The sequence below is a fragment of the Heteronotia binoei genome, chromosome 13 (genome assembly GCF_032191835.1).
Source record: "Heteronotia binoei isolate CCM8104 ecotype False Entrance Well chromosome 13, APGP_CSIRO_Hbin_v1, whole genome shotgun sequence".
In the NCBI taxonomy this organism is placed as follows: Eukaryota; Metazoa; Chordata; class Lepidosauria; order Squamata; family Gekkonidae; genus Heteronotia; species Heteronotia binoei.
The window spans coordinates 10594993-10621437 of NC_083235.1; the positions used below are offsets into that span (position 1 = coordinate 10594993).

At 48.7% G+C, this 26445-nt stretch overlaps 1 protein-coding gene across 1 annotated transcript; it reads right to left on the reverse strand.

Moving 5' to 3' along the window:
- Positions 1–505: 505 nt before the first annotated feature.
- On the reverse strand, positions 506–24785 carry TWF1 (twinfilin actin binding protein 1). Its single transcript, XM_060252638.1, has 9 exons — positions 24582–24785; positions 14837–14914; positions 13276–13454; positions 9959–10054; positions 9010–9114; positions 5957–6082; positions 4770–4920; positions 3726–3847; positions 506–1125 (listed from the first exon to the last, which is right to left on the reverse strand). The coding sequence occupies exons 1-9, from the start codon at positions 24604–24606 to the stop codon at positions 955–957; spliced, it is 1053 nt and encodes a 350-aa protein (XP_060108621.1). The 5' UTR covers positions 24607–24785; the 3' UTR covers positions 506–954.
- Positions 24786–26445: the final 1660 nt, after the last annotated feature.

Consider the following 26445-nt stretch of genomic DNA (forward strand, 5'->3'; position numbering starts at 1 on the left):
CTTGCACCTGCTAGCATGGCCTTGGGTCAGCCATAGCTCTGGCAGAGGTTGTCCTTGAAAGGGCAGCTGCTGTGAGAGCCCTCTCCAGTTCCACCCACCTCACAGGGTGTCTGTTGTGGGGGAGGAAGGGAAAGGAGATTGTGAGCTGCTCTGAGACTCTTCGGAGTGGAGGGTGGGATATAAATCCAATATCATCTTCTTCTTCACCTACCTCACAGGATGTTTGTTGTGGGAGGGGCGGGGAAGGTAGAGGAGCTTGTGACCGCTCTGAGACTCTGAGATTCAGAGTATAGGGCGGGATATAAATCCAAAATCATCATCATCATCTTCTTCTTCTTCTTCATCATAGAGGGCAAAAGTCACCCATGCTACATCAGACACCCCACTAGGTAAAGAACACAACAACTCAAAGAACATCCCACGTATCCTGCCGTAGAGTCAGTACCCTGAGAGAGAAGCAAAATGATGTGGCTATTTCGAGCCGCAGCTTAAAAAACCAAAATCACACGTGGGAAGAAATTTATAAAACATGGAAACAAGCAGGTCTCTCGATTCATCTGAAGACTGGCGGACAATAAATCAACTCAGACAGCTGCTTGGTTGTCCGCCTGTCTTACAGGCTGCTGTCCCAAAATGAATTGAAAGCTCCATGTGAGACACAGTAATCAAAACTGACTGCAAGCTACGTTACATCTTCACATAAATTATGGGTACATTCCGTAGTTATTAAGTTCAGACAAGAAACAACAGAAGCTTACAGTTTTAGTCACGGAGATGGCAAAATCTAAAGCAATCGAGTGAGATAAGTGTAGTGGAAACATCATAAGATGGGTTTTTTCCCGCCTTCTGGAAAAGATCGTTGTGGAATGCTTTCAGTTTATTAGTGAGGACGGGGCCGTTTCTGTTTCGCCCACTTCCTATCCAAACATTTTATTCCTGGTGCACTTGCCCAATTCAGTCAGTAGGGGTTTCGCTTTCAGCTGGGCCCCTGATCAGCCTCCGGATCCCCCTTTTCCCGGAAGGTCCTTTCGGCTTCGCAAAACTCTGCTTGTGCGCATGTTGTTTGGGATGGACTTCTTCATAAAGGAAGTCGGCAGTTAACTCATCCCCGTCGTCTATTTCGATCTGGAGGGCAAGGAAAAGAGGGACAACCAAATCTTGAGAATATAGATTTACCTACTCGATTAAAAAAAAAAAATACATGATCCTTCGCAGAGTTAAATATTTAGGTTATACACCACAGCCTATTCCATAAAGTCTTACGGTAACCATGCATGAAAAAGGCATCTGAGCCAACAACAGAGAACCAAATGCGGAATCTTCTGTATACACAGGGGTGGAATTCTAGCAAGTGCTCCTTTGCATATTAGGCCACACACCCCTAATGTAGCCAAACCTCCAAGAGCTTACAAAAAAGAGCCTTGTAAGGTGTTGGAGGACTGGCTACATCGGGGGTGTGTGGCCTAATATACAAAGGAGCTAGAATTCCACCCCTGTGGATATAGATTCTTCTTACTGCATCTGGACAAATTAATTTTACAACGTTCATCACTTGGTAAATAGAGGAAAAGACAGGCTGTTAATACCAAGTAACAGTCCAATTCTGTGTGGAGTTCAGGGATGCTCCCAAGCCTACTGAAATCAATGGGCTTAGGCAGGGGTGCCAAACATGCGGCCTGGGGGCCGAATCAGGCCCCCGGAGGGCTCCTATCAGGCCCCCGAGCAACTGGCTGTCATCTGCTTCTTTCTCCTTCTCTCTTGCTTCCTTCTGCATCACAGCTTGCTTTGCAAGGCTTGCTCAATCGCACAGGAGCTACAGAACAAAACCTCTATTTTCTCCATTGGCTGAGGCTCCCCCCCGCCTCCCACAGTTCCCTAGGGAAGGAAGGAAAGAGCCAGAGCTTCCTTTGCCCAGTTCCCTGAATCCCATGGGAGAAATACAAAGAAAGCACCTTTAAAACCAATGGGTGCTAACGTTTTAAACATGTTTTAAGTTTTTATATATATATATATATATACACACACACACACTCATTTGTGTTTGTCTGTGTTTTTTATAAAATTTGTATCTCTGCTACCTAATCTTAAAGAGGTCCACACATGGCCCGGCCCAACCAGGTCTCATTTATGTCAGATCCAGCCCTCATAACAAATGCGTTCGACACCCCAGGGCTTAGGCATATTTCATTCTGCAAAGGATCTGTCAAATCTTCACCTGTGTTCGTTTCGGATACGTTTTAGCATTTGCGTGTGTTCTCTGGCATCCAACGGTATACAAAGCATTAAACCTGAGTAGACCCTTAAAACCTTAATGGAACAACCAAAGAAATCGGTAGTGGGAAATCACCAGCAAAGGGGAAATGACATGACCTCTGGGGAGGACATCTAGAAAATAGAATTCTAGCAGCTCTTTTGCATTTTAGGCCACACCCCCTGATGTAGCCAATCCTCCGAGAGCTTACAGGGCTCTTTTTTGTAAGCTCTTGGGCGACTGGCTACATCAGGGGGCGTGGCCTAATATGCAAAGGGCCTCCTGCTAGAATTCCACCCCTGTAGGCATCATAATGAAAAAGAGCCACCTTCCTATTCCACACTCCAAGTACAGAGTAGAACCTCCCCAATAGGAAAGTCCGTTCAGGATCACAAACGCTCCAGTGCAGATGGTGCAGCTGGACAGCGCAGCGAGTCAGCACAGTAGGATATACATTAGAGGAGGCCGACCGATCTAGTGGGCAGATGCCTGCCGTCTCACCCGAAGACCTGGCAGAACAGCTTCATTTTACAGGCCCTACGAAAGGCTAGCGAGCAAGGTAAGGCCCAGATCTCTATACGGAGCTGATTCCACCAGGTTGCGGCCAGGACCAAAAAGGACCTGGCCCTGGTAGAGACAAGACGGGCATCTTTTGGGCCGGAGACAGTCAGCCTATCCTGGGAGGTTGAACAAAGCGACCTCCGGGGCATATATGGGAAGAGACGATCCCGCAGGTATGCTGGTCCCGGGCTGCGGAAGGCTTTGAAAGTCGGAACTAACACCTTGAAACGGATCCGGTACTCTATCCGGAGCACCGGCCACATGCTCACCTGTATAGGTGATGCAGTCAGCAGGCGAGCAGCTGCGTTCTGCACTCATTGCAGTTTCCGGATCAGCCTTCCTTCCATAGGAAATAATGGAGGATAGGGGCCTCTTCTTTTGGGGCTCATAGAATTAGACCCCCTGGTCCAATCCTTTTGAAACTTGGGGGGGATTTTGGGGAGAGGCACTGGATGCTATGCTGAAAATCTGGTGCCTGCACCTCAAAAACAGCTCCCCACCCACCCCGAGCCCCAGATACCCGCGGATCAATTCTCCATTATTTTCTATGGGAATGTCTCCATAGGGAATAAAGGAGTGCCCAGCAGACATTTTCCTCCTTCCACCCCCCCCTTGCCTTCTGATGACCCTGAAGCGTCAGGAGGGCCTCCAAACCGGGGGATCCCCTGCCCCCACCTGGGGATTGGCAAGCCTAGGATACTATGAGAGTTGGATCTAAAAGATGGTTTAGCATAAGGAGCTAGAAAGTCTTTAGGGCTGAGGTGGCCAATGGCAGCTCTCCAGATGTTTTTTTGCCCACAACTCCCATCAGCCCCAGCCATTGGACATGCTGGCTGGGGCTGATGGGAGTTGTAGGCAAAAAAAAACATCTGGAGAGCTACCATTGGCCACCCCTGCTCTAGGGTGTCCTTACCTTACGGATGATCTGCATACACAGGTGTCTTTCTGCAATGTCTAGGAGAGGGCTCTTGCAACTGGAATATAACATCCGCTCTCGTATACTACACATATAGCCAGGCATCGAGTAGATGAAAACTGCAGAAAGCGTAAGCGGTGAAAAGGTTTAATTAAAAAAAAAAAATCCTTGGCAGTATTTTATTTCATAGTATGATTGTCTGTTGCTTCACATTCACAGTAAAAGTGGAGAAGTCCGCTTTTAAACAAACAAACAAACAAACAAACAAACAAACAAACAATAAAAAAAAAGGTAAAGGTAAAGGAAAGTTCCCTGTGCTAGCACCAGTCGTTTCCGACTCTGGGGCGACATCGCTTTCACAACATTTTCATGGCAGACTTTTTACGGGGTGGTTTGCCATTGCCTTCCCCAGTCATTTACACTTCCCCCCCAGCAAGCTGGGGACTCATTTGACCGACCTCGGAAGGATGGAAGGCTAAGTCAAGTTTGAGTCAGCTACCTGAACCTAGCTTCCGCTGGGATCAAACTCAGGTTGTGAGCAGAGCTTAGGACTGCAGTACTGCAGCTTTACCACTCTGCGCCATGGGACAAAAGATTACACTGGTTGTGCACCGGAACAAGAATATCCCATTTAGAACTACTAAGATAAGTTTTGTGGCTCCTAATTCTTGACCGCCAATAAGAAGACTGCAGAAGACGACCGCAGATTTATATTTATAACTTTCTGGATCAGAATCTCAGAGCAGCCTACAATCTCCTTTATCTTCCTCCCCCACAACAGACACCCTGTGAGGTGGGTGGGGCTAAGAGAGCTCTCACAGCAGCTGCCCTTTCAAGGACAACTCCTACAAGAGCTATGGCTGACCCAAGGCCATTCCAGCAGGTGCAGGTGGAGGAGTGGGGAATCGAACCCGGTTCTCCCAGATAAGAGTCCGCACACTTCACCACTACACCAAACTGGCTCTCTAAAAAAATCACCAGACCCAAGAAACTTCTGATGAATTCCACCACCTCATCAACTAGCCTGAAATTATGGCATACCTATGGATTCCAAGTAGTCGCTTTCATGGGAGTGTTTGTAGAGGAAAAAATGGTACCGTGCAGAATCTTTTGGAATCCTTTTCGGTAAGTCTTTCAGTTCAGTGGAGAGGGTGCTAGCCAGGACAATCATTTCATTTTTCATATCAATTTGCTGTCAAACACACATAATATTGGTTGCTATAAAATAGTGCATGATTCATCTTTGATTCTATGAAAGTCCTACGTGAAATCATTTAGGAAAATGTTTTCAAAATTAACAACATAAGAGAAGCCATGTTGGATCAGGCCAATGGCCCCTCCAGTCCAACACTCTGTGTCACATAAGAACTTAAGAGAAGCCATGTTGGATCAGGCCAATGGCCCATCCAGTCCAACACTCTGTGTCACATAAGAACATAAGAGAAGCCACGTTGGATCAGGCCAATGGCCCATCCAGTCCAACACTCTGTGTCACATAAGAACATAAGAGAAGCCATGTTGGGTCAGGCCAATGGCCCATCCAGTCCAACACTCTGTGTCACATAAGAACATCAGGAGGTCCACCAGTGGAGCCAGGACACTAGAAGCTCTCACACTGTGCCCCCCCCCCCACAAATACCAAGAATCCAGAGCATCACTTGCCCCAGACAGAGCGTTCCATCAATATGCTGTAGCTAAGAGCCACTGATGGACCTCTGCTCCATATGTTTCTCCAATCCCCTCTTGAAGCTGTCTATGCTTGTAGCCGCCGCCACCTCCTGTGGCAGTGAATTCCACGTGTTCATCACCCTTTGGGTGAAAAAGGACTTCCTTTGATCCGTTCTAACCCGACTGCTCAGCAATTTCATTGAATGCCCATGAGTTCCCGTATTGTGAGAAAGGGAGAAAAGTACTTCTTTCTCTACTTAATCCATCCCATGCATTATCTTGTAAACCTCTATCATGCCACCCCGCAGTCGACGTTTCTCCAAGCTAAAAAGCCCCAAGCGCTTCAACCTTTCTTCATAGGGAAAGTGTTCCAACCCTATAATCATTCTAGTTGCCCTTCTGTGCACTTCTTTCACAATTTGACAAAAGATTATAACCTCTCTTGTAGGAATGCTATAGAATACTAGGGTTGAGCACTTTAAAGAAGCATTATCTTTACTATTTTCGTTAGTAAAGACAACCTTCAGCATGAAGGCAAAGAAACAAACTCACAGACTTACCAACTGCACATAGTTCAGCTGTTTATTTTTCAATTCTTCCAGTGCCTGGAGGGCTTCTTTTGCGATTGGAAATGCTACGCCTTGTAGAGTCTGATGCTTTGTATCGACACTGACTTCAGTTTGTATCTGGGAAAAAAATATCAGAAGCGTTAAATGCACAAATCCATGTGCCCATCATAAGAACATAAGAGAAGCCATGTTGGATCAGGCCAACGGCCCATCCAGTCCAACACTCTGTGTCACAGAAGAACATAAGAGAAGCCATGTTGGATCAGGCCAGTGGCCCCTCCAGTCCAACACTCTGTGTCACATAAGAACATAAGAGAAGCCATGTTGGATCAGGCCAGTGGCCCCTCCAGTCCAACACTCTGTGTCACATAAGAATATAAGAGAAGCCATGTTGGATCAGGCCAGTGGCCCCTCCAGTCCAACACTCTGTGTCACATAAGAACATAAGAGAAGCCATGTTGGATCAGGCCAGTGGCCCCTCCAGTCCAACACTCTGTGTCACATAAGAATATAAGAGAAGCCATGTTGGGTCAGGCCAGTGGCCCCTCCAGTCCAACACTCTGTGTCACATAAGAACATAAGAGAAGCCATGTTGGATCAGGCCAGTGGCCCCTCCAGTCCAACACTCTGTGTCACATAAGAACATAAGAGAAGCCATGTTGGATCAGGCCAATGGCCCATCCAGTCCAACACTCTGTGTCACATAAGAACATAAGAGAAGCCATGTTGGATCAGGCCAACGGCCCATTCAGTCCAACACTCTGTGTCACATAAGAACATAAGAGAAGCCATGTTGGATCAGGCCAACGGCCCATCCAGTCCAACACTCTGTGTCACAGAAGAACTTAAGAGAAGCCATGTTGGGTCAGGCCAATGGCCCATCCAGTCCAACACTCTGTGTCACAGAAGAACTTAAGAGAAGCCATGTTGGGTCAGGCCAATGGCCCATCCAGTCCAACACTCTGTGTCACATAAGAACATAAGAGAAGCCCTGTTGGATCAGGCCAATGGCCCATCCAGTCCAACACTCTGTGTCACATAAGAACATAAGAGAAGCCATGTTGGATCAGGCCAATGGCCCCTCCAGTCCAACACTCTGTGTCACATAAGAACATAAGAGAAGCCATGTTGGATCAGGCCAACGGCCCATCCAGTCACACAGTGGCAAAAAATTTTATATATACACACACACTGTGGCTAATAGCCACTGATGGACCTCTGCTCCATATTTTTATCTAAACCCCTCTTGAAGGTGGCCATGCTTGTGGCCGCCACCACCTCCTGTGGTAGTGAATTCCACATGTTAATTACCCTTTGGGTGAAGAAAACCTTCTTTTTATCCATTTTAACCCAACTGCTTAGCAATTTCATTGAATGCCCACGAGTTCTTGTATTGTGAGAAAGGGAGAAAAGTTCTTCTTTCTCTACTTTCTCCATCCCATGCATTATCTTGTAAACCTCTCTCATGTCACCCCGCAGTCGACGTTTCTCCAAGCTAAAGAGCCCCAAGCGTTTCAACCTTTCTTCATAGGGAAAGTATTCCAGCCCTTTAATCATTCTAGTTGCCCTTTTCTGGACTTTCTCCAATGCGATAATATCCTTTTTGAGGTGCGGCGACCAGAACTGCACACAGTACTCCAAACGAGACCACACCATCGATTTATACAGGGGCAGTATGATACTGGCTGATTTGTTTTCAATCCCCTTCCTAATAATTCCCAGCATAGCCTTGGCCATCACTCAGCCGAAGTACCATTGCATGAAGTGTTCTTTTTGAATTTGGTTGGTTTTCAAGAAATAAGAACCTTCAACATAAACTGACTACATTTGCTCTAGTCCGGGGGGGGGGGGGGGGGGCGCTGAATTCATTCATCATGAGGGCCAGATCCAACATAAATGTGACCTCGTTGGGCTGGGCTGTGAGCATCATAAAATGCAATGCCAAGTATAGAAACATAGAGTGGAAAGGGACCTCCAGGGTCATCTAGTCCAACGCCCTGCACAATGCAGGAAACTCACAAATACCGCCCCCAAAATTCACAGGATCTTCATCGCTTCATTGCAGGTAGCGGAGATATAAACTTTATAAAGCACGCAAACACAATTAAAGATTTTAAAAAACTTAAAAATACAACATGGTTAAATCATCGGCACTCAGTCTCAAAGGTGCTTTCTTTGTATCTCTCCCATGGGATCGAGGGAACCGGGCAAAGGAAGCTCTGGCTCTTTCCTTCCTTCCTCAGGAGACCAGGAGAGGGAGGAGCCTCAGCCAACAGAAGGAAGAGTCAAAAAAACACCAGAATAACAATAACACTTTTACACAATATACTGTATATGCAAGCTACATTTATCAAAACACATGCATAGCAATAGTCAGCATTAGTGACTTATAAACCACTCCCGATTCAGCCCATGGGCTGCATGTTTGACACCCCTGCTCTAGAAAAAGAAGACCACAGATTTATACCCCACCCTTCTCTCTGAATCGGAGTCTCAGAGCAGCCTACAATCTCCTTTTCCTTCCTCCCCCACAAGAGACACCCTGTGAGGTGGGTGGGGCTGAGAGAGCTCTCACAGCAGCTGCCCTTTCAAGGACAGAGGCTCAGAGCAGCCTACAATCTCCTTTCCCTTCCTCCCCCACAACAGACACCCTGAGAGGTGGGCGGGCCTGAGAAAGCTCTCACAGCAGCTGCCCTTTCAAGGACAATTCCTGCGAGAGCTATGACTAACCCAAGGCCATTCCAGCAGCTGCAAGTGGAGGAGTGGGGAATCAAACCCAGTTCTCCCAGATAAGAGTCCATGCACTTAACCACTACACCAAACTGGCTCTCTCTACACCAAACTGGCTCTCTAGTCCATCAATATTGGTTAGAAATATCTGGAGCTAACAGATGCTGTTTTGGTGCAAAGCTTTCTACAGGATAATTTAAAGCGAACTCTGCCACCTCATTTTTGACTTCCAGAAAACATTTCGCTGACGACATGGGTCTGAACGTTCAAACCAAAAAAACCAGGACTTTGGCATTGTCTCAAGAGGGTGGTACCTCCTTAATTTTGATTTGTCGAAGTTCTTCTTCTGCTGCGGTCAGAGGGGCCGGCGAAGACTGAGTTATCAAGTGCTTTTCGTATCCTTTCAAAGAAACATCCTCCTGTAAACACAAACATCAGTTAGAAAATGGGACTCGCGATCTTCAATTGTTCCTGGAACTTGCTTCCTAGACGTTCCTCAGAACGTCCTATGTCTTACTTCACTGTGATTTCTATGGGGAACTGCGGGACTGTATAATCAAACCTATCCTGTCTAACCTTTATGGACTTATGGAGATTGTAAGCTGCTCTGTCTGATTCAGGGGGAATAATAATAATAATAATAATAATAAATTTTATTTGTACCCCGCCCTCCCCTGCCGAAGCAGGCTCAGGGCGGCTAACAATACGGTGACCAATGGTGCACCAACAATAAAACAGTTACATTAGAAACATTAAACATTAATTGACCTTAAAAACCTGATTAAAACAATTAACTAAAACATATTATAACGCTATCCTTGACGCTCTTCTAGTAGATGCTGATGGCGGATTTTCTTCTTATCAGTATAATTCAGTTATTCATAAGCTAATTTAAAAAGGGTGGTCTTGCAGGCCCTGCGGAACTGATCAAGGTTCCGCAGGGCCCGCACCTCCTCTGGAAGGGCGGGGTATAAATCTGCAATTCTTCTTCTTCTACCTGAGGCAAAGTTGGTTTTCTTTCTGCTATCTGGCTGATGTTCCCATGCCACTAGCCTAGTTGCAAAGTACCTTTTGGCTGCCGTAACAATCAGGGAGCAAAAGACTCGCTTCCCTTCTTGACGCTTGACTAGTTTTCATAACTGAAACTCTGCGTAAGTTTGCCAGGCTGCACTTTTTGCTTCAATACCAATAAAAGGTATTTGGATTGGATTGGACGTTCCTCAGAAACAAACCCGGGCAAATCATCTTTTGTAAACGACGCACCTTGTTGGTTCCGAACACTTCGTCTTTAATATGTCCTCCTCCAAATTCTTTCTTCAGAGTAGCTCGAGTAGCCGCATACAACATTTTTTGACGAACCTGACAGGTTTGTAAAGGGAGACGGGTGATTATCTTGGAAGCGGAACGGAATGAAAGTTAAAAGCTACTCCGCCAAGTGCTAAGACTTATGGGTTCGATCCAATAACTCCCCTCTGCCAAAGGAGTCTTCATCTGAAAAAGTCGCTTCTCTTTCCAAGGGAAAAAAAGCTTGGATTTAGAGGAGGAGTTTTTGGATCCAGCCGATTAGGTCTGCCCTCCTACTGGGACAGTTTGAGACGTGATCAACTTTGGAAAGAAAGAAATGGCAACGTTCGGATTTATGTGGTGCCACCAACATGCGTGGAAAACCCTAAACGCCTATGTTGGCTCAGTAGGAAGGATGAGCAAGCAGGGTCTAGATTTAATCTCTGCTCAGCAATGAGTTTGACACATGGAGCAGAAGTCCATCAGTGGCTATTAGCCACAGCGTATTGTTGGAATTCTATGTCTAGGGCAGTATTGCTCTGTATTCTTGATGCTTGGGAGGGGCAACAGTGGGAGGGCTTCTAGTGTCCTGGCCCCACTGATGGACCTCCTGATGGCACCTGGTTTTTTTGGCCACTGTGTGACACAGTGTTGGACTGGATGGACCATTGGCCTGATACAACATGGCTTCTCTTATGTTCTTATGTCTGGGGCAGCGATGCTCTGTATTCTTGGTACTTGAGAGGGGCAACAGAGGGAGGGCTTCTGAGTTCTGGTCCAAAGGGTGGACCTCTTGATGGCACCTGGGTTTTGGCCCTTGTGGGACACAGAGTATTGGACTGGATGGGCCTTTGGCCTGATCCAACATGGCTTCTCTTATGTTCTTATGGACCTCCTGATGGCACCTGGCTTCTTTGGCCCGTGTGACATAGAGTGTTGGACTGGATGGGCCATTGGCCTGATCCAACATGGCTTCTCTTATGTTCTTCTGTGACACAGAGTGTTGGACTGGATGGGCCACTGGCCTGATCCAACATGGCTTCTCTTATGTTCTTATGTGACACAGAATGTTGGACTGGATGGGCCATTGGCCTGACCCAACATGGCTTCTCTTATGTTCTTATGACTGGCCTTGAGAATCCTACCAACATACTCAAACTTGCCATTTATGACTTGGCCTATTAATTAACTGTCTTGACTCCTAGGAAAAGGTCCAGTAGCCCCTTATCCCATAGACAGAAGCTAAGGAGATGTGGAACTGACCTTTGCCTGGATGGGAGACCATGGACAGCTTCATATGAGCCACCCTGAGCTTTCCAGAGGAAACAGAAGTTAGAAGTCATACAAGTTCATAAGTGAAAGAACCAGGAGTGGAAATCTAGCAAGAGCTCCTTTGCATACTTAGGCCACACCCCGTGATGCAGCCAATCCTCCAAGAGCTTACAAAAAACAGCCTTGTTAGCTCTTGGAGGATTGGCTATATCAGGGGTGTGTGGCCTAATATGCAAAGGAGCTCCTGCTAGAATTCCACCTGTGGACGCAAGCAATTCCAAACCAGAGACATTTCATCTCCTCTCAGCTTTCCCACAAGATTTGGCTTAAAAACTGCTCTGCCACCTTCTTGATATTAAGTGCCAGCAGCCTGGTTCCTTCTCAGGATAGGTCCTGCCAGAAGCGGAATTCTAGCCGGAGCTCCTCTGCATATTAGGCCACACCCCCTGATATAGCCAATCCTCCAGGAGCTTACAAGGCTCTTTTTTGTAAACTCTTGGGAGGATTGGCTACATCAGGGGTGTGTGGCCTAATATGCAAAGGAGCTCCTGCTAGAATTCCACCCCTGGAAAGAACTGAGATGTTCATCAGTGAAAGAACTGAGAAGTTCATCAGGGAAAGAACTGAGAAATTCATCAGTGAAAGAACACAAAGGACTACAAGAGGGAGCTTGTGACTTACCTGAGTTCTGTTAGGAGGTAAGGTAAGGAGGCAGGAAGAGTTAGGTGTGTTCTAAGAGGGAGATCCAGGTAAGGTTAGTCAGGAAGGCTGAGTACAACTGACTGACAGAGCAGGAGGGGCACAGTAGCCGGAGTGGAGATCTCAGGCAGAGATGCAGTGAAGGAGAAAAGGCGAGAGGTAAGAAGGGAGTAAGGCCACGAGGTCCCCTGCAGATAAACCACAGCAGTAATACTTTGCACAGAGCGCGAAGGGAAAACGAGAAAAGATGTCTGAGGAAACGGGTTGTTATTTCTTTACCAGACAAGCTAGACAGTTCTAGCCACAAAACTCTGGAGACGGGAGAAAGGACCGGAGCCAAGCGCCGCGACGAGAAGGCGGCGGTAAAAACTATGAACACGATGAAAGATGAAATTTGGTAAAAATGGACTCAAGGGTCATGAAAACAGCTGCAGAAGGAAGACGGTCGGCACCTGCTAATTCCTGAAGGGACGGGATGAAAATGAACGAGGCGAGACCGAGATGCCTTGACTAACGAAATGGATGGTTGTAGCATTGAGAGAAATGAAGAATGAGCGGCAGAAAGAAGGAAGACGAGAAGATCTTGGATGTTCCACGTTCCAAATATCAATTAGTTACTCCACAGGAACGGCTCGGTTTGAATGGAGGGACGGGGGGGGGGGGGGGGAAGAGATGCTTGCGTTGACCACCCTATCGAATACGGCTATGCAACATGGGAGAAAGTGGCATCGGACCAATACAGAGCCTGAAAGGGGGTTGGAAAGAAGTAAGAGAATGATCGCTGTGGTCTATCGTATCTGGGAAGTGAACAGCAGAAAGTGAGCTACTGTAGTATATGGCTCCTTGTATGTCAGTCTAAAGAAGCAGTCCGGAGATCCAGCCGGCCCAAGCAGGTCTTGCTCACCTGGGGCTCTCCTTGCCCACCCCCAACAATCAAAAGCTCAGCAAGCCACCCACCACCCAAAATCACATGAGAAGTGGAGAAGCACAGGCTTCTCCAGGGGTGAATGAGGGCTGCTGGGGGCGTGGCAAAGCCCCTGGCGGCTGGCTGGCTGCCCGCTCTCCTCATCCAGGGATTGTTATGCAGCTGCACCTACTCTTCAATGGACAAGGTAGGTGGGGAGGGGGAGGGGGAGGAGGAACCCTCGGAAAGGTTCAAGAGCTGTGCTCCGGTGAGCTCCTGCTGAATCCGAGGCCTGGAACGAAGAGATCTTGTTGCAATTGCTAGTCAGTGCTTAAAATGCCGCAAGACAAGCGAGGAGAGGAAGGGTGGAAAACACCTCACGGTTTGAAGGGTACACAAGCGATTTCGTTTTGTTACTTACAGGAGAAAGATCCGGGGACCAAGCAATGAAGATCCATTCGTAACCTTGAGCGTTTTGAGAATCTAATCTATACAAGATGTAACACGGCTGCCTGTCTTCAAGTAGCGGGAGAACAAAGCCATCGTAGTCCTTCTCCCAGGATTCACCAGGCTGCTTAGCAGATCCCACAGTGAGCTGCTCTGGAAAGATCCGACAGTAGTGAAACCACGATTGACGACAACAACAAAAAAGGCAAATTAGGTCTCACCCGGAGCACTTCGGTCCGGGTCTCAAAGCCTGTTGACAGTCCCCAGCATCAGGGAAGTTAGGCTTCAGCCAACTAGAGCCAGGGCCTTTTCCGTGGCTGCCCCTAGCTGGTGGAATGAGTTGCCGGAGGACGTTAGGGCCCTGCGAGAGCTCCCACAGTTCCGCAGGGCCTGTAAACCGGCACTCTTCCACCTTGCTTTTCCATAAGGACAACTTCTACAGCAATGGACTAGGCCCATAAGCCGGAATCTAACATCATTCTGGACTTCCTACCATGCTATGACGATTTGGGGTCCCATGGAAACATCTTACATTGACTATCGAGTCATACTGCGGCCATCGAAACTTAATTGCATCATGAATCATTGTACTAGCATCTATTGTTACATTGTTTTCAACTGATATTTTAATATTGTTTTTATGTTTTATGTACTATTCATGTTTTTATCTTGTTTGGTCGTTTTTTTGACCCTAACCTTTGAGCCGCCCTGAGCCTGCCTCCAGTGGGGAGGGCGGGATACAAAATAAGTAAGTAAATAAATAAATCTGCTCAAAGACCCGCAACGGATATATTTGAGATGGAAGAACAGAAGGGATAACGGTCGTCTCGAGGGACACCATGGAAGGGAGGAAAAAGTCTAAACTTTTTTTTGCTGTAAAACTGCTTATTAACAGCGCAATCCTAAACAGAATTACACCCAGGGATGGAATTCTAGCAGGAGCTCCTTTGCATATTAGGCCACACACCCCTGACGTAGCCAATCCTCCGAGAGCTTACAAAAAAGAGCCTTGTAAGCTCTTGGAGGATTGGCTACGTCGGGGTGGGGGGTGGCCTAATATGCAAATGAGCTCCTGCTAGAATTCCACCCTTCAAAATTAATGGGCTTAGGTCTAACTCTGTTTAGGACTGTATTGTTTATGGGGGGGGGGGGTAGTGCTACATTTCCAGAGGGCAGATTTTCATTCAGAAGGAAGCCAATTTTAACCAGTGAAATAAAACATAACGTCTTCTCCGGCTTGTATGAATGCTGCTTCTCTTGAATACGGGTAAGATCTTTCCAGAAAAACGCTCATTTCGTTGGGGAGCATTATCAATATTGCTATTACATAATAGTATATATAGTATAATTAACGTTAAATGTATATAAAAAGCAAGCAGTTTCTGTCTAAAGTATGCATGTGTTTCAGGCATTCTTGTTTCCAAGGGACCAAAGCTTGAAAATCTATCCATCATCACATTTAGAACAGTAACTTAAATGGACATCCTTCCCGAGGAAGTCCCCTAGGAAAGACTGGGGGGGTGTTAAACACTTACCATTTTCAATAGCTATTTTTAACAATCTGTATTGTCCATTCCGGGCTCTTGCAAACGTCTCTTTGACATCTTCACTAGCTAAAAAAGGCAGGAGGGAAAAAAACGTTCAGGAATTTCCCCCCCTCCATTCTTTTGAACAACGCATTATTTAAACACACACACACAAAGTACTCAAGATACATTTTTGGTGCTTTCCACCCAGTAAGTTTCCTGTGCCTCACCTGTTCCCAGTATCTAGCAGGTATATGGACATATGAAGCTGCCTTCTACTGAATCAGACCCTTGGTCCATCAAAGTCAGTATTGTCTTCTCAGACTGGCAGTGGCTCTCCAGCGTCTCAAGCTGAGGTTTTTCCCACACCTATTTGCCTGGGCCCTTTTTTGGAGATGCCAGGGATTGAACCTGGGACCTTCTGCTTCCCAAGCAGATGCTCTGCCACTGAGCCACCGTCCCTCCCAAATATAAAATTGTATAAGACTTTCTAACGAAGGAAAATAGAGCGTGTGAGTGTGTTATTAAAGCGCCCACTTTCTCTACATTTAGAACTGCTTGCCATTCCATCCTGCTGTCTGATGAAGTGTGCTTACAGCACACGAAAGAGCCAGTTTGGTGTAGTGGTTAAGTGAGCAGACTCTTATCTGGGAAAACCGGGTTTGATTCCCCACTCCTCCACTTGCAGCTGCTGGAATGGCCTTGGGTTAGCCATAGCTCTCTTATCTGGGAGAACCGGGTGTGATTCCCCACTCCTCCACTTGCACCTGCTAGCATGGCCTTGGGTCAGCCATAGCTCTGGCAGAGGTTGTCCTTGAAAGGGCAGCTGCTGTGAGAGCCCTCTCAGCCCCACCCACCTCACAGGGTGTCTGTTGTGGGGGGAGGAGATATAGGAGATTGTAAGCCCCCCCACCCTCACAGGGTGTCTGTTGTGGGGGGAGACGTTAGAGGAGATTGTAAGCCCCCCCACCCTCACAGGGTGTCTGTTTGTGGGGGGAGAAGTTAGAGGAGATTGTAAGCCCCACCCACCTCACAGGGTGTCTGTTGTGGGGGGAGAAGATATAGGAGATTATAAGCTCCACCCACCTCACAGGGTGTCTGTTGTGGGGGGAGAAGATAGAGGAGATTGTAAGCCCCCCCCACCCTCACAGGGTGTCTGTTGTGGGGGGAAAAGATATAGGAGATTGTAAGCCCCCCCACCCTCACAGGGTGTCTGTTGTGGGGGGAGAAGATATAGGAGATTGTAAGCCCCCCCACCCTCACAGGGTGTCTGTTGTGGGGGGAGAAGATATAGGAGATTGTAAGCCCCCCCACCCTCACAGGGTGTCTGTTGTGGGAGGAGAAGATATAGGAGATTGTAAGCCCCTCCCACCTCACAGGGTGTCTGTTGTGGGGGGAGAAGATATAGGAGATTGTAAGCCCCCCCACCCTCACAGGGTGTCTGTTGTGGGGGGAGAAGATATAGGAGATTGTAAGCCCCTCCCACCTCACAGGGTGTCTGTTGTGGGGGGAGAAGATGTAGGAGATTGTAAGCCCCACCCACCTCACAGGGTGTCTGTTGTGGGGGGAAAAGATATAGGAGATTGTAAGCCCCTCCCACCTCACAGGGTGTCTGTTGTGGGGGGAGAAGATAGAGGAGATTGTAAGCCCCCCCACCCTCACAGGGTGTCTGTTGTGGGGGGAAAAGATATAGGAGATTGTAAGACCCCCCACCCTCACAGGGTGTCTGTTGTGGGGGGAGAAGATATAGGAGATTGTAAGACCCCCCACCCTCACAGGGTGTCTGTTGTGGGGGGAAAAGATATAGGAGATTGTAAGCCCCGCCCACCTCACAGGGTGTCTGTTGTGGGGGGAGAAGATATAGGAGATTGTAAGCCCCTCCCACCTCACAGGGTGTCTGTTGTGGGGGGAAAAGATATAGGAGATTGTAAGCCCCTCCCACCTCACAGGGTGTCTGTTGTGGAGGAGAAGATATAGGAGATTGTAAGCCCCGCCCACCTCACAGGGTGTCTGTTGTGGGGGGAAAAGATATAGGAGATTGTAAGCCCCTCCCACCTCACAGGGTGTCTGTTGTGGGGGGAAAAGATATAGGAGATTGTGAGCCCCACCCACCTCACAGGGTGTCTGTTGTGGGGGGAGAAGATATAGGAGATTGTAAGCCCCTCCCACCTCACAGGGTGTCTGTTGTGGGGGGAGAAGATATAGGAGATTGTAAGCCCCACCCACCTCACAGGGTGTCTGTTGTGGGGGGAGAAGATGTAGGAGATTGTAAGCCCCGCCCACCTCACAGGGTGTCTGTTGTGGGGGGAGAAGATATAGGAGATTGTAAGCCCCTCCCACCTCACAGGGTGTCTGTTGTGGGGGGAGAAGATGTAGGAGATTGTGAGCCCCACCCACCTCACAAGGTGTCTGTTGTGGGGGGAGAAGATAGAGGAGATTGTAAGCCCCACCCACCTCACAGGGTGTCTGTTGTGGGGGGAGAAGATGTAGGAGATTGTGAGCCCCACCCACCTCACAAGGTGTCTGTTGTGGGGGGAGAAGATAGAGGAGATTGTAAGCCCCCCCACCCTCACAGGGTGTCTGTTGTGGGGGGAGAAGTTAGAGGAGATTGTAAGCCCCACCCACCTCACAGGGTGTCTGTTGTGGGGGGAGAAGATATAGGAGATTGTAAGCCCCACCCACCTCACAGGGTGTCTGTTGTGGGGGGAGAAGATATAGGAGATTATAAGCTCCACCCACCTCACAGGGTGTCTGTTGTGGGGGGAGAAGATATAGGAGATTGTAAGCCCCGCCCACCTCACAGGGTGTCTGTTGTGGGGGGAGAAGATAGAGGAGATTGTAAGCCCCACCCACCTCACAGGGTGTCTGTTGTGGGGGAGAAGATAGAGGAGATTGTAAGCCCCACCCACCTCACAGGGTGTCTGTTGTGGGGGGAGAAGATAGAGGCGATTGTAAGCCCCACCCACCTCACAGGGTGTCTGTTGTGGGGGGAGAAGATGTAGGAGATTGTAAGCCCCACCCACCTCACAGGGTGTCTGTTGTGGGGGGAGAAGATAGAGGAGATTGTAAGCCCCACCCACCTCACAGGGTGTCTGTTGTGGGGGGGGAGACGATATAGGAGATTGTACGCGGCTCTGAGTCTCTGATTCAGAGAGAAGGGCGAGGTATAAATCTGCAGTCTTCTTCTAAAGCTTACATTCTGAATAAAATTTTGTTGGTCTTAAAGGTGTTACTTGACTCTGTTTGTTCTACAGCTTCAGACCAGCACGGCTTGCCACCTGGATCTATCTACATGCAGTATACTGTGTAAGTTGTTTTGCTTCTTTACAAGTAGACCAGATACACAGAAAATAAAGTCTTATCCATTGTGATTCTGTGCTTCATGTATTAGATACTGGGAGAAAATTTGGTTTCGAGAAACTGTGGTAAGGGAAAGTGTCTGTGTAACTAGAAGAGAATCTATAAACAATTCCCCAACAGACATGTGAGATTTTGGGGGGGGGGGGGGGGGAATCTCTACACCACAAGAATGCTTATTTTTTATTCAGGAAAAATAAATTATGCCACCTCTCCAGGAACCTGCCCAAGGTGGCTTACAAAATAAAAATAATAAAAATATTTAAAGATAGTTATTAAAATCCAGCATAAACCACAGTTCGGCATAAAAACATGGAAAGAAGAACTGGAGATTTATACCCCGCCCTTCTCCCTGAATCAGAGACTCTCAGAGTGGCTTACAATCTCCTATATCTTCTCCCCCCACAACAGACACCCTGTGCGGTGGACGGGGCTGAGAGGACTCTCACAACAGCTGCCCTTTCAAGGACAGAGTCTCAGAGCAGCCTACAATCTCCTTTCCCTTCCTCCCCCATAGCAGACACCCTGTGAGGTGGGTGGGGCTGAGAGGACTCTCACAACAGCTGCCCTTTCAAGGACAACCTCTGCCAGAGCTATGGCTGACCCAAGGCCATTCCAGCAGCTGCAGGTGGAGGAGTGAGAAATCAAACCCGGTTCTCTCAGATAAGAGTCCAAACACTTAACCACTACACACCAAACTGGCTCTCTCCAACAGCCATTGGCAGCTTTAAAATGTTTCCAAGTTAAAATAATTTTAAAATACCCTTGAATTAAAAGCCTGGGTGAACAGAAGTGTTTCTGCCTGGTGCCTAAAAGAAAGCAACGTAGATGCCAGGGTAGCCTCAAAATGCAATGTCAAGGAAGGGCATTCCATAAGAAAGGTGCCACTACTGAAAAAGCCCTGTCTCCAGTTGCTACCCACTTCTCCTCCTAAGGCCCAGAGAGCAGGATGAGAGGCGCATCTTAGGGCAGGGGTGTTGAAGTCATTTGTTATGAGGGCCGGATCTAACATAAATGAGACCATGTCGAGCTGGGGCATGTTGGACTGAGCCATGTGTGTACCTATTTAAGATTAGGTAGCAGAGATATTCCCGTGCGATCCAGGGAACTGGGCAAAGGAAGCTCTGGAAAGAAAGAACTTTGAAAGAACTGAAGTCCTTTCTATGGTCTCACATTATCATACCCGCCTGAACAGAGAAGCTATTGAGATTTACAAACACCAGCACAATTTTAACAGAAAGGAAGAAGGCATTTCCATCCACCAATCTTGGTACCCAGCTCTGCAAAACACCCTACAGACTATACATTGCAGAAAGTCACAGAACAACCAGCATATTCCACAGAACAATCAGCACAGTCAACAACCATCTTCCTTATCTTCACACCCCTTCCAACCCTCCCAGCAATTAACACAGAACAATGGTCACATTCAACAGCCAGTTTCCTTATCACTACCCTTCCAGGAAGCCCCACCAAACAATGGGCACATCCACAAACCAATTGCCCTTTCACCACACCCCCTCCAGCCTAGAAATAGCAGCTCTCCAGCAGCCCTGGCCTCACTCAATGCACAGCAGCCAAGAAGGTCAGAGCGCCTGCTCCGGCTGCAACGCCACTGAGGATGTTCTCCGCAGCTGAGAACGAAACGTCTGGAAGAAAAACTTCCTCCAGTAGAACACGGCACTTGAGCCCGAAAGATTCTACAAACCCTAATGATGTTACCAGCCATGAAAACCTGAAATCTTTGAGAAGCTCTGGCTCTTTCCTTCCTTCCCCAGGGGACAAGGAGAGGGAGGAGCCGCAGCCAAGAGAAGGAAGAGAGGCTTGGCTCAGTAGCTTTGTTGTGGAATTGAGAAAGCCTGGCAAAGCAAACTCTGCCTCCCCCTCTTCTTCCCCAAGGAAAGAGCCTCAGACAATTGAGAAAATAAGAGGCTTTGCTCTGTAGCTCTGCTGTGCGATTGAGCAAGCCTGGCAAAGCAAGCTGTTATGCAGAAGGAAGCAAGGGAGACGGAGAAGGAAGCAGATGACAGCCAATTGCTCGGGGGGGGCTGATAGGGGAGCCTGATAGGAGCCCTCCGGAAGCCTAATAGGAGCCCTCCAGAAGCCTAATAGGAGCCCTCCGGGAGCCTGATTTGGCCCCCGGGCTGCATGTTTGACACCCCTGTCTTAGGGTGTGTGAGGATGAACTCCTGAGCTGTAGGGAGCGGCCAGGCTGTAGGGCGCAGCCGTCAAAGGAAAGCTTTTGCAGGGTGGAGGTAGTCTCTGAACTTTGCCCTTGCTTAAAAAAACAATTCCTCTCTCCTGCCGAGCAAGCTCACCTTGCCATCCTACTGTTCCCGTCAGCAGGTATGCAAAACCAGGGGAAAGTGTGACACCCTGGCCCCCTCATGGATATGCATGGGCCGCAGGTCCTTCTAAAAAGCAACAACCAGAACAACAACAAAAACCTCAGCTCTACGAGGGATCTGAGACTCAGCAGGTTGAAGACCTTTGATCTCAGCCGCCCCATAAAATGTGTCTAGGAGGTCCAATCTTTTGCTAACGTTGGCATCACAAACGCAGTAAGCTATCCGTGCCAATTGAAGATATCGTTTTCAATGCTACACTGATAGAACAGTGTTCCCTCGAAGCTGAGTTGGCGTGAGCTAGCTCACAGATTTCGAGCCTCCAGCTCACACGTTTTTGTCCTCGCACAGAAAGAACGACCACAGAACGCAACCATTGGTGCAGGAGCTCACAACGTTAATGCCAATAGCTCACAAAGTAGAATTTTTGCTCGCAAGACTCTGCAGCTTAGAGGGAACATATAGCACTTTACTCTCCATAAAGTTGGCACACAAGGTTGGTGCCTAGGCCGATTGCTTCCACGGACTGCGCAGATATGAGAATCAATGAATCACCCGTACAAAGCAATTTAAACACACGCTGAAATCCTCCTGGGACTAACATAGAGAAAGAATAAGGGATGTTACTAAGCTAGAACCAAATGAAGCTCTGTCTCCTTATGGAGAGCAAGACAGATGCACAAGCAGCACTGCATGAATCCTTTAGCTCAGGGTTGTCATACATGCAGCCCGGGGGCCAAATAAGGCCCTTGGTGGGCTCCTATCAGGCCCTTGAGCAACTGGCTCTTGTCTGCTTCCTTCTCTCTGTCTCTTGCTTCCTTCTGCATAACAGCTTGCTCTGCAAGGCTTGCTCAATAGCACAGGAGCTACAGAGCAAAGTCTCTATCTTCTCCATTGGCTGAGGCTCCTCCCTTGGGGAGGAAGGGAGAGCTTGTTTTGCCAGGCTCTCTCAATCGCACAGCGGAGCTACTGAGCCAAGCTCCTCTTCCTTCTGTTGGCTGAGGCTCCTCACCCTGCCCGTTTCCCGGGGAAGGAAGGAAAGAGCCAGAGCTTCCTTTGTCCAGATCCCTGGATTGAACAGGAGAGATTCGAAGAAAGCACCTTTAAGACCGAGTGCTAATGTTGTAAGCATGTTTTAAGTCTTTAAAAAAAAACCCCTTTAATTGTGTTTGTCTGTGTCCTTTATAAAGTTTATCTCTCTGCTACCTAAATAGGTACACACATGGCTCGGCCCAACCCGACATGGCCCAGCCCAACAAGGTCTCGTTTATGTCAGATCCGGCCCTAATAACAAATGGGTTTGACACCCCTGCTTTAGCTGATTCCTGGGAAAAGGGAAGGCGTTTGCTACTTGCAGAGAGCCCAATAAGGCAACTGGCACTGGTGCTGAAAGAACATGCCTAACTGCAACTGGAAGGTTTACACATGAGGTACCCTGCGGAGCGGACAGACAAGTGCCAAATCATATAATGCGGAGTGGGGGGGGGAAGGAGAAGGGTTGCTAACAGTTTTCTGGCAACGCTGCTCTGCCTTTAATACAAAATAAAACATTTCTTCTTGCTGCATCCCGCCCTCCCTAAATATCCACTTGCTGCATTTCCACCTTATTTATCCCGATGCTGCAAACTCTGAAAATACCTCTTGTGATCCCCAAACACTTCTCTTTCGCTCTCCGGAAGCTCGCTCACGTGACTAAAATTTCAGTCCAACAAAAGCCTCCTGTCCTGCCACGGTTGCGAAGTCCAACTTAAGAAATATCTGGGGACTTTGGAGAGGGGGCGGGAGCCAGGAGACTTTAGGGGTGGAGCCAGGAGTCATTGGGGGTGGAGCCAGGCGCAAGGTTGCGTCAAGCATAATTGAACTCCAAAGGGAGTTCTGGCCATCACATTTAAAGGGACCACACGCCTTTTAGATGCCTTCCCTACATTGGAAATAATGGATAGGGGGACCTTCTGCTGGGGCTCATAGAATTAGACCCCCTGGGCTAATCCTTTTGAAACTTGGACAGTGTTTTGAGGAGATGCACTTGATGCTATGTTGAAAATGTGGTGCCTCTACCTAAAAAAAAAAGCTCCCCCCAGAGCCCCAGAACCAAGGATCAATTCTCCATTATTCCCTCTGGGAATCGGTCTCCATAGGGAATAATGGAGTGCCCAGCAGACATCCCCCCCCCCGCTTTCTGATGACCCTGAAGCGGGGGGGGGGTCTCCAAACTGGGGGATCCCCTGCCCCCACCTGGGGATTGGCAACCCTACGTCCTCCTGCCTTTTTGCTCGGAAGTGAGCTCCACTGTCTGCCGCCGGGTTGATCCAGGCACGACGAAGCCTGCTTGAAATCAGGCTGTTCTTCTGCCGCTTGGAAACGTTTCGGCTCCACCGCGCAAGCTCCGCCTTGCTGAGGCACGAAAACCCCGAAGCGTTTGCTCAGCAGCACAGCCTGGGAAACCGCTCCAGTTCCCGTCTTTCTCAGCAGCCGCCAGTAGGTGGCGCAGCCGAACAGGCAGGTGCAGGCTGAAAGAGGCCGCCGCTAGAGTCTCCGACCTCCGCTGTTTACCTGCTCGCAGCAGCACCTCGCATTAGATTTGGCATTCTCTCTCTTTGGGGACTTCCACTGGGTTGCCAATCCCCAGGTGGGGGCAGGGGATCCCCCGGATTGGAGGCCCTCTCCCCGCTTCAGAAAGCAGGGGCGGGAGGGAAATGTCTGCTGGGCACTCGATTATTCCCTACGGAGACCTATTCTCATAGGGTATAATGAAGAACTGATCCTTGGTTCTGGGGCTGGGGGGGGGGTTTGTGTTTAGGTAGAGAATTGATCCACGGGTATCTGGGGTTCCGGGGGGGGTCTGTTTTTTGAGGTAAAAACAACAAATTATCAGCAAAGCAGCTAGTACCTGTCCTCAAAACACTGTCCAAGTTTCAAAAGGATTGGCCCAGGGAGTTCAATTCTATGAGCCCCCAAAGAAGGTGCCCCTATCCTTCATTATTTCCAGTGGAGGGAAGGCATTTAAAAGGTGTGCGGTCCCTTTAAATGTGATGGCCAGCACTCCCTTTGGAGTTCAGTTATGCTTGTCACAACCTTGCTCCTGGCTCCACCCCCAAAGTCTCCTGGCTCCACCCCCAAAGTCCCCAGATATTTCTTGAATTGGACTTGGCAACCCTAGACTGCAAAGGGGCTACAGAGGCAGGCTTGTTCCTGCGTGCCAAAGCAATAAAGTTGCACCTTGTAACATCCCCCCCACCCCCCAATGGATCACCGGGAAAGGCATTCTGTACCAACACAAGCGCATTGTGTTTCTTAGCAGGGCATGACGTAGCGAAACGGGTATCGGAGCTCAGCACTCCGATCCAGCTCTGCAAAGAGGGGAATCCAAAGTTTCCCCCAAGCGCCCAAAGTCCCTTAGATGCCGAAAGCCTGGCTCCTCCCCGGCCAGTTTCCAATCCCTAGTAGGGCACGGCGCAAGTAGACAGACACCTGGGACGGCGGCTAGGGCAGCTGGCTGGCCTAGGGTTGCCAAGTATGCAACAAGAAATATCTGGGGACTTTGGGGGCGGAGCCAGGAGACTTTGGGGGTGGAGCCAGGAGCCAACTGAACTCCAAAGGGAGCTCTGGCAATTACATTTAAAGGGACCGTGCGTCTTCTAAATGCCTTCCTTCCACAGGCAATAATGGAGGATAGAGGCATCATCTTTGGGGGCTCGTAGAACAGGACCCCCTGGTCCAAACTTTCTGAAACTTGGGGGGTGTTTTGAGAAGAGGCACCAGATGCCGTGCGGAATTTTTAGCGCCTCTCTCTCAAAAACCAGCCCCTCTGGAACCCCAGATATCCACGGATCAATTCTCTATTATTTCCTGTGGGAATCGATCTCCGTATGGAATAATAGAGTGCCCAGTAGACGTTTCCCTCCTCCCACCCCTTTCTGCTAACCCTGAAGCCGGGAGAGGGCCTCCAAACCGGGGGATCTCCTGTCCCCAACTGGGGATTGGCAACCCTAGGCTGGGCCGCTGAGGAGGGGAGGAGGCAGGAAGGGAGATCCGGAGCCCCCCAGAAGTACCTTGGATGCCGGTCTGGTGGGACATGGTGCCGAAGAGCCGCTGGGCAGCGTCGCCTCTGGCGAGGGCAAAGGCAAGAGCTGCAGTAGGAGTCCAGACCGGCCCGGGAATCTCACGTGATGCGTCGCCGCCACTCAGCGGCTTGCATTCCTGAGCCCGGCCGGCAGCTCCTTCCGGCCCGGCTGCTGCGCTGGGATTAGGCTGGGAGCCAGAGGGAGCGCCGCCGCCGCCGCCATGTGTAGCCGTTGCGCCCTGACAACGTTTACGCAGGAGCCGGAACTAAGCCGGTTATGGGGCTGGCTTCCAAGGAGGGGAGTTGAGGGTGCAATGACACAGATGGGTAGTCTGGGCCAGCAACATTAAAGCAGGAGTTTCGGGGGATCTTGCAATGGAAACTTTCATTCCAAACAACTTAGAGTTACCATATGTTGAAAAGGAAGGAAGGAAGGAAGGAGAGAGAGAGAGAAAGACAGGGGAAAAGACTGACAGAGAGAAAGGGAAGGAAGGAAGGAAGACAGACAGAAAGAAAGAAAGAAAGAAAGAAAGAAAGAAAGAAAGAAAGAAAGAAAGAAAGAAAGAAAGAAAGAAAGAAAGAAAGAAAGAAAGAGAAAGAAAGAAAGTTAGTTCTGGGTAAAAGTCGGATCTAAATGGATCCTCATGAATTCATATGATTTTTACATTGAAACCAAATCCAATCACAATCATGCAGTAGAACGTTTTAGGCTAGGGGTGTCAAACATTTGGCCCAGGGGCCAAATCAGGCCCCCAGAGGGCTTCTATCAGAACCCCTGAGCAACTGGCTGTCATCTGCTTCCTTCTCCCTCTTTCTTGCTTCCTTCTCCATCGAAACCTGCTTTGCAAGGCTTGCTCATTCCTACAGGAACTACAGAGCAAAGCCTCTGTTTTCTGCACTAGCTGAGGCTCCCCCTTGGGAAGAAAGGGGGGGGGGAGAGCTTGCTTTGCCAGGCTATCACAATCGAACAGCAGAGCTACTGAGTCAAGTGTCTCTTCCTTCTATTGGCTGAGGATCCTCCACCTGGTCCCCTGGGGATGAAACAAGCTTTCTTTGCCCAGTTCCCTGGATCCCATGGGAAAAATATGAAGAAACCACCTTTAAGACCAATGAGCGCTAATGTTTTAAGCATGCTTTAAGGTTTTTAAAAAACATCTTTAATTGTGTTTGTGTCCTTTATAAAGGACATATAAATCACATATCGTGTCCGTGGGCAGAGCTTGCACCACAGAAAGCATGGTTCCACAACTTCGTGGTGGCACCATAGAGCCAAAACATGGTTTTGAAGCATGGAGCCTCATGATTTTTACTTCAGGCCATTCGAACTTCACCATTCAATCGCATATTGTGTCCATGGGTAAAGCTTGCACCACAAAAATCCTGGAACCACGTCTTCGTGGCAACACCGTGGAGCCCAAACATGGTTTTGAAACACGGATTCTCATAGTTTTGAAGCATTGGTTCTCATGGTCCCTCATGATTTCTGGATTGGGTCACTCTATGCTCACTATCCAATCACATATTGTGTCCATGGACTGAGCTAGCAACCCAGAAATCACAGATCCACAGCTTTGTGGCAGACACTGGGGCCAGACTGTACTGTAAAACAATATTTGGACCACCCCAAGAGACACATCCCCACGCTCAGGACACTGTCCCCTGCAAGAAGAGGTGCAGTAGTGCCCAGTCCAAACAATGGTTCCGGTGCCACAAGCTTCCATTTGGAGTGCCACCTAGAAGCCTGTATTCCAAAGCAGATTTCAATAAGGAACTGTTCTCTGCCCTTCAAGAAGACATGTGCTGATTCCTGATCCAAAGAGTGGTTCTCATGCCAGCTGCCCCAGAGAAAGGTG